Genomic DNA, 13,501 nt, shown 5'->3' on the forward strand with positions numbered 1-13,501 from the left:
CTGATTAATGCTGTGTCCCAACCCACACCCAACCTCCCTTTTCCTTTTGTACTACTGAGCACACTTCTAACAATGATGCAGTATTTTTTATACCCTACATAATGTGATAGTATGTGGTTTGGGTTGCCCTTTTCAGGGTGTGTTCCCGCCTTGTGCCCAGTAGGCTCTGGACTGACTGCAACCCTTAACTGGATAAGTGGTTACAGACAATGTATGAATGAATTAAAGGATATTGCATTTATTCTGCTTTTTATGGAGTGAAGGCTGTGAGCAAATTACCTGGTCACATCCATCTCTGTCTTTTATACTCCTTCAAATTCCTTGTATTGGTTAGAAAGCCAAAAAGAATTTTCACAGTGCACATTGACAGAATCTTGGGGTCAGAGAACTTGGGGAAGGCAACATTCACAGCTGCTATATTGGTTCAGACCATACTGAAAAGTCTGAAGGTCCGGACCAAACCAGCTATGTGTATAAGTGCCCTAAGAAAGCATAATTGGCCTCATACTGTGTGGGATGGCCCTCTCTCTTCCTATCAGTCCGATGCTGTCCAATACAATCATATGTTTATTAAAATAACAGACTTGGTGATTGTGTTCTTCTCTAAGTTTGTTGAGCTGTCCAGTAATGTTGTGTTTGTAGCAGTTTAGAGGAATTTGAGTTGAGCAGCATCATGTGAACACAGGGAGTTGTAGTTAATGGGTGAAATTGAAAATTACTATATCTTTGGTTTACAGTTTATTAAATATTATTTCTCCAAACAGGAACATTTCAGCAGCTGGATAGAGATGGTGGTGGCACGGTTGAGCTTAACATGTCTGAGGTGAGCAATACAGGTTTTTCACAGATTTTAGGGAAGGGTAATTAGATAAAGAAACATACAGAATTTGGTGCAGTAGTTTTTTTTTTGTTTTGTTTTTTTTCTTTTTTTTAGCAGATGTCATAATGCTGTTTTCATAAGACCTTCTGCTTATACATCCTGATCAAAATATTTTCCTGGTTGTAGTCTTTGTACATAAAATGCAGAGCATAATTTCTGCACAAAGTTTGCAGTAATCAAACAAAATTTGAGAATTTTGCTCGTATTTAGAAATGAGAAAAGCATAGTTCAGACATGTTTGCTTTTCAAAAAGTATAAATAGTTGTAAAATACATCTATAACCATGTAACTTTATTGTTAAAGTTCAATCTTTAAATAGATAGTCTTTAACAAGCCAAATAACAAATGCCTTTATAGCCAGTAAACACAAAAATAATCTATAAACCTTAGTTTAGTTCTTTAGTTCCTGACAGTTTATGATCATGGAAAACTTGTTATTTTCTGTTCATAACCAACTACAAAACTGAAACTCTTTAAATTTTAAAAGTGATGTTTTTAATATTGCTAAATGCAGGCACCACATAATATTAACCATAAGTGAAATATACTTAATTAAAAGATCATGGCATTGCTGGGGACTAGTCAGTTATGTTAAAACACTTAGGTTTCATATAAATGTGTGGCTGATAAAAATGTGCTGTATGTAATACACCACCTCGTTCCTCACTCTTTGCTGTTCTGGCATTAATAATGTTTATATGTGAACTTAAAATGATACAAATAGAATAGGAATAGATCCAGTCTATTCATCACAAGATGACTTTCAGTTTTTTGCAACTTTTGTGCTCATCACCACTGATTAGCACTAGTTAATTTACTCTTCCAAGGGAACTAAGGTGTTTGTATACATTTTGGCCTTCCCCTGAATACCAGTGTTTTGGAAAATGGTCTCCAAGGTGGAGACTTTTTTACATCAATATTCTGAGTGTTCTCATGTGGACAAGGCAAACAGAGCTTTTTGGAAACACAGATGTCACACAGTGTCTGTCTCTAGCTGAAGTTCAAATAGCTCCACACTCCCTTGTGGTGAATTACATAAGCAGATGTGGGCAGAGTAGCCAAAAATTGTACTCAAGTAATGGTGCTTTTCCATCACATGGGTCTGGCTCTACATGACTTGACATGGCAGTTTACTCATCGTGTGTTCGCATGTTGACTTAGTTTTTTGGACTGAACATGGCTCTGTGCCCCCGTTCCCACAGATCTGTTTTACTTGTTGCACGTTCAGCTTTCAGTGGAAACTTTCATCGGCCATCAGCCCAAGGAGCATATAAACCTCCTCAAAACACCTTGTGGTAAAGTTACAAGCTGCCATTGTGAGTCCGATAAAAATTGAATGAAAATGGCTGTAACTTAAGAGATTTTACAAGCGATGCGTTTGTGCTGGAGCTCTGCATTTCATGGTGATTGACATGGTGATTGACACAGTGCTCTGCATGGTTTAAATGTCACTATATAGTACCTATTCGGCACGGTTAGAACCCGGAGTGAGCTGGGATTGAAAACTTACCAGGTACCAGAATTGGCTAGTTGAAAAGCAAAAGAGCAATGCCGAATCAAGTAGAGTCTTTGTATGGTCCATGCAGTGGAAAACACCATAAGAGTATTGTTACTTTAGAATAATATGACTCGGGTAAAAAAAAAAAAAGATGTAGTCACTTGAGTAAAAGTAAAAAATACTAAGAGAAAATACAACTCAGGTACTGAGTAACTGTTGAGTAACCTCTTTGTTTAATAATCAGGATGTCAAATAATACACCTGAATGCACAAAAATATAAAACAGCAATGAACAATTTCAGAGCCTATATCTCTTAAACAACTAAAATAATAATAAATTAAATCTTTACAAAATAAAAAATTTAATTTAGCCATGGGGGCGGCACGGTGGCGCAGCAGGTAGTGTCGCAGTCGCACAGCTCCAGGGGCATGGAGGTTGTGGGTTCGTTTCCCGCTCTAGGTGACTGTCTGTGAGGAGTTGGTGTGTTCTCCCCGTGTCCTCGTGAATTTCCTCCGGGTGTTCCGGTTTCCTCCCACAGTCCAAAAACACATGTTGGTAGGTGGATTGGCGACTCAAAAGTGTCCGTAGGTGTGAGTGAATGTGTGTGTGTCTGTGTTGCCCTGTGAAGGACTGGCGCCCCCTCCATGGTGTATTGCCGCCTTGCGCCCAATGATTCCAGGTAAGCTCTGGAACCACCGCGACGCTGAATTGGATAAGCGGTTACAGATAATGAATGAATGAATTTAGCCACGATAACTTAATAACAAAACAATGGGCTCAATAGCTAGCAGTTACAAAGAACAAGTAAAAAAAGCCTGTACATGAGTTTATTTAAACCATAAACTGTGTGTGTAGTTCTGTGTATTTACATGTTCACTAACAAAACAATGGGCTCAACAGGCAGAGATTACATTGTCTCTGCCATTGTACCATTGTCAAACCAAAGCCACAGAGGGAGAGATGCACCAACAGACTATAATGCTTAGTGGTCACGTGACTCATGCAGGCTCCAAATAGGTCCAGGAAGCTCTAGGCTGCAAATTTAAATGCAGAGTGAGGATGAGAAATTGAGAAATTCTTAGTCATTAGTCTATAAAACTACAATAAATGCATTGATTTACAATATTTCTACAGCACATTGATCTGTGTATGTGGTTACATAAAAAAATTTCAACTCTTTCAGGATTTGTGATAAAACATGGCGTTACTTGCCTTGTAGGTATATTTTAGACTGATATCTGTTACAGGCATATTACTGTTGGTTGCGTTAAAAAAATGTAAATTATAAATCCTGCTTTTTAAACTTGTAGGATAGTCAGTATAAAATGTACCCTGTTTTCTGATAAGTTAGAGAGAGGTGAAGAGATGTTCATAAATCAGTTTAGTTTTCTAACACATCGTGGTGGTTTTAATAATCGTATATGGACCTAATCTTAAAGACCAATGTAAAAAATATGATATCAGATTGGACAGGAGGTGGAGCCTTCGTGTAGACATCCAAACCCGGTATAATAACATATCTCATCCAGCCAGGACATTTACATCACATTTGTTTTAAAATATTTGTACCATATTTTTGCATTACTACCACAATTAATGCATCTGAATACTAATATAAATTTATTTATTTATTTTTTTATATAATAACTGTTTCAAGTTGGTAGAATGAAGCTCCTTTACATTACTAAAGATTACAAAAAATAAAATATGTTAATTAATTTTCAAACACCTACACAATTAATGCAAAGAACACACCATTGGGAAGATTATTTGCTTTATTAAAAAGGAACATGGCAAAACCCAGGGTGTTGAGACTAGAGGTGCAGGATGAAGGTGTTTAAAAGTCTCAGACAGCATTGCATCATATTCTACATAATCACAAAAAAAAAATCTGTTTCTTACTGTTGTGTAACTTAAGCTTAAATTTTATTGCAAAATAAATCCTTATTTCACCTTCTCCACTCACAACTCTAAAATTACTCGCCCAGTTACATTTAATAAAAACTTCCCCAGACAAACATCACGCTTTCTCTCATTTCCCAATGGAATAAATCATAAAATGACATTGAGAAGGTATTTCTATGCTGTTCATTGTTATGCTTCTACTTTACTCAAGTCCTGTAGCCTAATTAACTGCTAAAGATTCCCCAAATCTACTAGCTAATTTAGTGGGAAATCCGCTAGCATGCTTTAAAACACTTGTTAATTGGATATAGGTGTGCTGATAATATAAAAAATCCCTCTCTAAACGTCTTAAACTTTAAATGAGCATCACACTCGCGTCTGTTCTGTTGAAACTCTACAGCGCTCCTGTTGACTGCCGCTAAATTCCGGGAACTGTTGAGAGGCTCCATGACCGTCATTGCTGTAAAAAAAAAAAAAATCTGGTCCATTGGAGTCTACCGAGTTGATGCAACTCTCTCTATATATTACTTTGAGTCAAAAAACACTAGTGCTACATTTGATTGGTGAGACGCAATCATGTGACAGAGCCTCTGTTAGACGGCTTGACAATACAAAAAAAGAAAATGCATTGGACGGATCAATAAATACAATAAATAAAGTAGCGAGCAATTGTAGCTCAGTGTAATGGAGTAAAAGTTCAGCTTCTTATTCAGAAATATACTCAAATAAAAAAAAGTGTGCTGAATTAAAACTACACTACAATCACTACTATTTAGTGATTTGGGATTAAGTCTGTTTCTCATGCTTCCTGGTGTTTTGATGTCTCTCTTAAAGCAGTACTATGGCCCCCTAATGCACTGGCATAATACTGCAACCTTTTTGTCTGGAGGAGGATATTTTCAAAAATGGAATGAGGAGAATATATGGATCTTTGTGAACAAGGCTGTAGAATGGGCATAGGCTTTTGCAGTCATCTCTAGTCTAGTTACCAGATATTGTCTGTCCTTGCGAAAAGTTGCAGGACTCATGTACAAAAATATTGTGTCCTTTTTAATTATTCTTTTGTTGCAGTGGCTGTACTTGACCATGTGTGGCTAAGTGTTGGAGACCAGAACTCATCCAGAGGAGCAGATCATCATTGCTAGTTCCAGAAGCACCATAAATAGCTTTATATTATTAATTTATTTTTAATTAATCCAATACAAAGATGCCTGGTTTACCTAGCACAAGCTGCCTTATCCGGTTTAAACATACGTAAAACCACCTAAGACATATTTAAACATTTTTTTTTTGCTTCATGCTTGAAAAAAAATTATCTATGCAGGATTAACTTAATCATTGAAAACCATGCAGTGAGTTTACTCTTCAGCTGAATTTGCACAGCTGCATGACATTATTAAGAGCAAATAACCTAGCACTGTGCCACTAACCTCATTGTTTAAGGGATACTCATTTCAGTAGCTGATATTATTACCTTCCCTCATATTTAGAATGGTGGAATGGACTTTGGAATCATATTTGGAATACAATAAATATATATAAAGAGAGAGAGAGAGAATGTAATGTTTTAGAAAATAAAGAGATTTCATGTAAAGTAATTAACGAATGTCCAGATTACATTACTGCCATGATATAGAACTTAACAGCTTACTTCACATTTCCCTAAGTTCTATTATTGTATTTCTGATCAAGTTAAAGGTTTGTCAAAATTTGAAAAACTTCTGGCACCTGTCACCTGGTATTCCAGCCCAGGATGCTTTGACTACATCCCACAATTCTTTTGCATTTCTCGGTTTTGCCTCAGAAACTGCATCTTTGATGTCATCCCACAAGTTTTCGGATTCAAATCGGATTAAGGTCTGGGGGTTGGGCTGGCCACTCCATAACCTCAATTTTGTTGGACTGGAACCAAGATTTTGCTCGTTTACTAGTGTGTTTAGGGTCGTTGTCTTGTTGAAACACCCATTTCAAGGGCATTTCCTTCAGCGTAAGGCAACATGATCTGTTCAAGTATTCTGATATATGCAAACCAAAAAGAACAATTTTTCTATCATCAGTCCACAATATGTTTCTCCATTTCTCTTTAGGACAGTTGATGTGTTCTTTGGCCAATTGTATCCGCTTCAGTACATGTCTTTTTTTTAACAGTGGGACTTTGCGGGGACTTCTTGCTAATAGTTTAGCTTCACACAGGCGTCTTCTAACTGTCACAGTACTCACAGGTAACCTGAGACTGTCTTTGATCATCCTGGAGCTGATCATTGCCTGAGCCTTTACCATTCTGACTATTCTTCGATCCATTCGAATGGTAGTCTTCCGTTTTCTTCCACGTCTCTCTGGTTTTCCTCTCCATTTTAAAGCATTGGAGATCATTTTGGCTGAACAGCCTATTATTGTCTGCACATCTTTATAAGTTTTACCCTCTCCAATCAACTTTATAATCAAAGCTCGCTGTTCTTCGGAACAATGTCTCGATCAACCCATTTTTCTCAGGCTTTCAAGGAGAAATTCATGTAGAGCATGTGCTGGCTTCATACTTAAATAAGGGACACCTGATTCACACCTGTTTCCTCACAGAATGATTGCCCTCACTAATTGAACTCCACGCTGCTATTATTTTGAACACACCCCTTTCAATTAATTATGCAAATACATAGACTCAAGAGCATGCATATCATGAATGCTGAGTCTGTTGGTTTTCTAAGAATCTACTGCACGAACTGTTACATTGATTGTCATGTGGTAATATAACTTGTACCAAAAACAGTGATTATCTGGTTAGTCATATTGGACTGCTATTATTTTGAACACAACTGTACTATGTATTTTCATGAATCTAAATCTGTATTTGACTGGTGTTCTGGGTGTTGACAAAATCACAATACCATTGGTATTCTCCGCAGCAATCTCCTGGTCTAGATTTTGGTTTAATCTGGAAAAGGAAACAGCCCATGCATCACATCTGGGAAATCACATTTAACCTCAGCCTTATTATCTTTTACCAGTTTGTTATCAAGTGCTGCTTAATATTAAAGAGAATGACCTAACTATAAGACGGTGTCATCTGTTTCTGTGTTTTTAAACATGATTGATTTCTGTGAAATGTTTTGCATCCTGAGTGAGCAGCAGAGTGTATCAGTTTATCTCAAACAGAGCAATGCTGGTAGTAGTTTTTATCTGTAGTATTGCTTCAGATTTCCTGCGCTACCATAAAATGGTGCTGTAATTCCATTCTGTCACCTGTAGATGGCAAAATTTGAACATGATTTTGAAACAATGCTTGCAATTTGCACTTTTGGCTCAATCCTACTAGCATTATTTCTTCATTTTCTAAACTAAAATATAATAGACTTATGAGGAAAAATGCTACTATGCAATTTTGTTTAATACTTATTTTAATATTGGCCTGGTGATATGATAGAAGCCAGAACCCAGACTGTTTGCGTTGCTATCTCTTAATTTTTTAAAACGTCTCAAAAACATGAAAGGCACAATGAAGATACAATACACCAGATTATCAAAATTCTGAAGCAGTAATTTCATTTTGGAACTATTTTAACCCTCTATGGCATTAATATTTATTTATTATTATTTTTTTTTTTTTTGAAGGTTGGTGGTCCCTGAATATGTATCAGGCATACAATACCCCCGCCCCTCAGCACCACAACCCAATGTTACTTTGTTGTCTCAGAGCTAGTGTGCAACAATTGTACTAAAACTCAGTGATTTCTATAATATACTTAATATGTTATATAATATTTAAAAATGTAACATATGCATTAGAATGTTCTATTACAACAAGCTTTAACCAGAGTTTGTTAATCATCACAATAGAAGACTTTGGAACATTGGAACTCTTTACTGTAGGTATTTTGTGTGTGTTTGTGTGCCCGCGCATATGTGTGTGTTGGAATGTGTGTTTTTTGTGGGGTATTGTTTCTTTTTTTAGCTAACTGTGAATTCCTTTACTGTGTGGACCTTCAAGAAACATACAAAGGCAAATAATAACATGTACATCACAGTACCCAGAAACTGCTCCAGTTCTTTGACAGTGAGATTTAGGGGCTTGTCGACATCACATTGCATATCATATACATTTGACTGCTCTACAATGCCTTGCAAAATGTCTTCAGAAAGAAATAGTTTGAAGTGCTCCAGGGGGGACCTGATCACATCTGATATTGGAAGGTTGCCTTGCCATTCTAAGTAATGACCATGTAAACATTGTAGGTGAAATGATAGATGGGTGGGAAAATTGCATTTTATGGTTTATAGGGTAGTATCTCCAAATTCTCAAAAATCTGAATTTTAAAATAATGTATAAAAGATGAAGCTGCATTTAGTGGCTCATTCAACATTACCTAATCTTTCTGTTTCCATTTAAAGGAACACTAAATTGAGGCATTTGGGGATCCATCCTCCTCTGATCAAACTACTGATAGAAATTTAAATTTCTTCTACCTACTACATGTCAGTGAAGCATCACATTTATATTTAAGTTCTAGTTTTATATTCAGAATATCATGTATTGTTACTTTAAATGATGCTGCAATTACACTGTGTTTGGAAACTGAGAAAAGGGCATAAAAAGACTTATTCTGTACTTATTCTTGTCTTGTCTCACTCTGGTCAGATGCAGTTTGCTGAAATTTTTTTTATTTATTTATTTATTTATTTATTTATTTATTTATTTATTTTTGCTACAGGAATATTTGTACAGTTGTTTCACATGAAACATTTGCCCTGTATCTGTCTCATGGGTAGGGCAAAACAAACTTGGGGAGGGCCTGGGGGACTAAAGTGTACGTGCAGCTGTCCCGAATGTGAACACAAGGGGCTGAGGGCAGCACAACTGCAGGAGAGTCACTTCTTTCCCTAGAGGGGGAAGAAAGAAGGATGTTGCAATAACAGATCGGAGTAATGGACAACACGATACACAACCTACACACAACAGCTAAAATAAGAATGCCTGGCTGCTAGTAACTTCAATCACAGCACATGAAAAGCTGATAAAGCAATGTTAATGTTAAGTGGCATCCATAATCACCATCATCTAGAAGCACACAGCACTGGTCATTTGAACAAGAAGACTATGCTTCACAATGTAGTTCCTGGAAAGTTAAAATGCAATTGTGTGGTTTTTCAAGAAATGCAGGCTTGCTTGTTAAACATGAGCACACAGTACTGGGTTTCTAGTAGTAATCTGCCAGATATAATCTTCAGTCCTGAGAGCTTGCCCTCAAAACAACCAATCCAGATCATGAAGAGCTTGGGTTTCTGCCCCTGTAAAATTGGTCTGGACACCACTGGCACAATTAGAACTCAATATGGTGTTTCAAAACATAGACTTTGTGCATCCTTTTCCTGTATGTTACTGTGATTCTGGGTCATGTGCAGGTAAACTGATCTGTGAAAGTTACCAGGATGTAGACCCTGGCGTGTATACACTTGCCCCGTTCTGTTTAATGCATCTTTTTTGATCTGAGAAAGATATTTAGCACACTTTGACTGCAAAATATTGCATACCTGTGCAGTAAGCACTGTTCCAGGGAAGCCTCCTGTCCAGAGAAATCTTAAACACAGTATATGTTTTGTTGCAGTAAATTTGTTTACAGACTGATAAAAGCAAAAAGAGTAGATCTTAACTTGTTACATGCCTTTTGTTAACGTTCTTAAAACAACATGCCTGTCCTCTTATGAAAGTCTGAAATGTATGCCAACATGAAAATATATCTTAAAAATGTTCCCAATTAGCAGACATATTTGGGCAAAACCTGTCTCACTTTTGGCACTATTTGTCCAGTAACAGCGCTGGCATGGGCTGTGTAAGCCAAACACGGGGTAAATGTTACAAGCCAGGCTTGACCTGTTGTTAATGCACATGTTGTATGGGCCAGAAGCTTGTTCCACAACACAGCTGATATCTGTCCCTTATAAGGTGGGCCTGTGGCTGTGCCAGGCTCACCCTGAGTCATCGCCATCATTCAAGGACAACTGTGGCCCATTTGGGCTAAACACTCTTTAGTATCTGGGTTTGCATTGGTCATTTTTTGTCACTGTCACCGCATTAACTGAAAGGACTCCATTGCGCCTCTTAACAACAGCACTTTTATTTATTTTATATATTTGGTTCTTGTCACAAGTAAAAGGCAAGCTTGTCCAGACATGTAATCAGATTTCATAATTTAATCCTTTACTATCAGATCCTTCAAAAGAATATAAACTACAGAGTTCTTCAGAATATTTTGCTGATTTACGTGGAGATGCTGGCACGCAGCAGTTCCAAGGAATCCTTGATCCTTTAACATTAATCATTTTTAAATGGGCTTGTAATGGCAGAGGGTTATAAACACCAAAGATTAATACTTGCAAATCTGTTTTATATATAAAACGTATTTGGATGAATGAATGAATGAACATAACATATAGGTCCTGTTACAATATAAGTAGTATGTTGTACATTGAAATGTCAGTTGTGATATACAGCTTGAAATATATACAGTGAAATCCAAAATTTTTCATGCTCATGCAAAATTTTTCTTAACATTTCAGTTTACTTTGATGGGCAGCACGGTGACGCAGCAGGTAGTGTCGCAGTCACACAGCTCCAGGGACCTGGAGTGGGTTCAAGTCCCACTCCGGGTGCCTGTCTGTGAGGAGTTTGGTGTTCTCTCCATGTCTGCATGGGTTTCCTCCGGGTGCTCCGGTTTCCTCCCACAGCCCAAAAACACATATTGGTAGGTGGACTGGCGACTCAAAGTGGCCATAGGTGTGAATGAATGTGTGTGTCACCCTGTGTACACATTGTGGTAGAAACAAGTTTAGAAATAGGTTTACATTTTGACAAATAAACAATAAAAAACTATTCATACACTTTCTTGGAATTCAGTTGCAAACCCTTATTTGCAAACATAGCATACAGAATGTTTTTTTATAAAAGGTATGTGCAGGTCTCTACTGGGACTTTTGGCCCAATGTCTCTTTTGTAACAATCTCCAAGTCTTTGAGAATGGAAGGCTACCTTGGCGTTACTCAGATTTAGTCCCCTAGACAGATTCTCAATGGGATTCTGGTCTAGTCACTTGCTGGTTCACTTAATTTTTTTCTTTTACTTGTAGGAAGGTACAGAAATGTCCAATGTTCATCATATACTTGTCAACACCTAGTTTTAAAGCTTTGATGTGTTTAAATGCTGTGGGTTATTATTATTCTCTGCTATTCTGTTCTGTGAAAAACTGTGAAGTTTTGTGCTAGTATGATCAGGACCCTGAGAGAGGCAGGAGCTCATCCCAGTTTCAGCCTGTGACTGAGATAAACTGAGCCAGTGAGAAACCGTGCTTGAGATAAGCAGAGCCCTAAAGAGAGACACAATTCAACACAGAACTGAGCTGATAGAATAGAGAGTCAGTTGAGAAAAGGAAAGGGAAACACTATGCGTCACTTGTTAAGTCCCATACTCATTATTTGTCCAAAAGCCTTTGATTACCAGATTGGTCTAGAAAGGCCACATTTTTCTTGACTTCTTGCACCACAGGGAAGATGGGAGTATTCAGAGTTGTAATTGGATCTGATAGTTTCTGTAGAATATCATCTCTGAAACAGATCCATAAAAATTGCAGGGCATTTTTTGTGTCTACCTTCTTAATGAGCCATGTCATTCTTCAGCAGTTGCACTTCCACAGAAGGCTTTATTCACCATTGACTGTGTAGTTGGCCAGATTGTAGACCTGAATAGAGTTTGTGTCCTCCTGTCACTTAAAACAAATGATTTTCTGAAGTATGATGTTTTGTGTGTTGGGACAAGCTTTTCACATATACTGTAAGAGTCTGTGGCATTGTCCTAGAAAGCAGCTTGTGCACAGTTCACAACAGAAGCGGCCATAGCCACAGTCACTGGGACAGAAGCGGCGGGGATCGCCTTCGCAGGAGCAGGAACTCCACGAAATGTTACAAAAATATAAATATTAACAGTAAACCTGATATCATAGTTGGTTTTGTGAATAGGAAACACAAAACTGAGCTACTCAGGCAGGCAAAGAAACTGAAGGGGACAGGTGTATACATAAATGAGCAACTCAAAAAAAAAAAAAAAAAAAAAAAAAAAAATGCAGAAATTTCAAGACAAACACGCATCCTCAAAAAACAACAAAATATTACAATCAATATGCACCAGGAACTTTAAAGTAATGATTCGTCTGAATGGACCACCAGAAGAAGCCTAAGTAATTATGATACTGAACTGAAAGACTTAAACCCAGCTCCTCAAAAACTGGTATAACAAGCTAAATGTTAGCTAATAGATCCACTTCAATGGCAGTGATGCAACTGGTAGAAGAGATATCTACTGCAGAGGTATGGTATTAGAAGAATAGCATATTCAGGGCTCAAGAGTTTACTTTGTGACAGATGTCAATATGTACAGATAAATAAAATAAAACCAAAACTACTGAAGTTTAAATGTGGGGTCCCACTAGGTTCAGTGATAGGACCTAAATTATTTGTTATATTTAAATGATATCTGTAAAGTGTTTAATTTGTTAAAGGTTATTTTATTTGCTGAGGACACAAATTTATATTACTCTGGAAAAAATTTGGAACAGCTTTTGAATGTAGTTGAAGGGGAATTGGAAGTATTAAAGATTGGTTTGATATTAACAAGTAATCACTGAATTTAAATAAAACTAAGTTTAAAATATTCTGAAATAGACAAATAAAGAATGAAGTCAAAATTACCACCAATAATGTGGAATAATTCTGAGTGTGATAATTGATCATAAATGGAAACCACATAAATCACATGTAAAAACAAAACATACAGTGTACTGTACTTTCATAGTACACTGGAAACATATAAAACCAAAACCAAACCAATTTTCATGGTACAAAAAAGATATAAGAATTGTAAATAGGATTAACCCTCAAACTATTTGTTTATTTGCATGCTTTAAAATGTAGTGATCTAATTAACTTTAATACAGCACAAATAATTACAAAGCACAATACAATTTACTTCCCAACTATTCAGTAGTTGTTTGAAATTAAAGAGAGCAAATATGAACTCAGGGGAACAGGTATGCTTACAAAAATATGAGCAAGGACAAATATAAAAAATAGATGTATATCCATCAAGGAATTGATCTGTGGAATAGTTGATAAGGAATTTAAAATGTGTAGCTCAATTTGCAGATTTAAAAAAATAAAAAATAATGGATGGGCA

The 13,501-nt window shown here is 36.8% G+C and overlaps 1 protein-coding gene and 1 long non-coding RNA gene across 2 annotated transcripts in view; one reads left to right on the forward strand and one right to left on the reverse strand.

The window, feature by feature from the left end:
* LOC136676614 (calpain-1 catalytic subunit-like) overlaps window positions 1-7,334 on the forward strand; it is a 42,962-nt gene extending 35,628 nt beyond the window's left edge. The window contains exons 21-22 of the mRNA XM_066653724.1: window positions 765-823; window positions 5,356-7,334. Coding sequence (XP_066509821.1) covers window positions 765-823; window positions 5,356-5,382 — 86 coding nt within the window. The 3' untranslated portion in view covers window positions 5,383-7,334. The remainder of the gene's footprint in view (window positions 1-764; window positions 824-5,355) is intronic.
* A 1,692-nt stretch (window positions 7,335-9,026) lies between these two features.
* LOC136676615 (uncharacterized) overlaps window positions 9,027-13,501 on the reverse strand; it is a 43,762-nt gene continuing 39,287 nt past the window's right edge. The window contains exon 3 of the long non-coding RNA XR_010796306.1: window positions 9,027-9,159. This is a non-coding gene — a long non-coding RNA (uncharacterized lncRNA). The remainder of the gene's footprint in view (window positions 9,160-13,501) is intronic.

This window comes from Hoplias malabaricus, chromosome X2 (assembly GCF_029633855.1).
Source record: "Hoplias malabaricus isolate fHopMal1 chromosome X2, fHopMal1.hap1, whole genome shotgun sequence".
In the NCBI taxonomy this organism is placed as follows: Eukaryota; Metazoa; Chordata; class Actinopteri; order Characiformes; family Erythrinidae; genus Hoplias; species Hoplias malabaricus.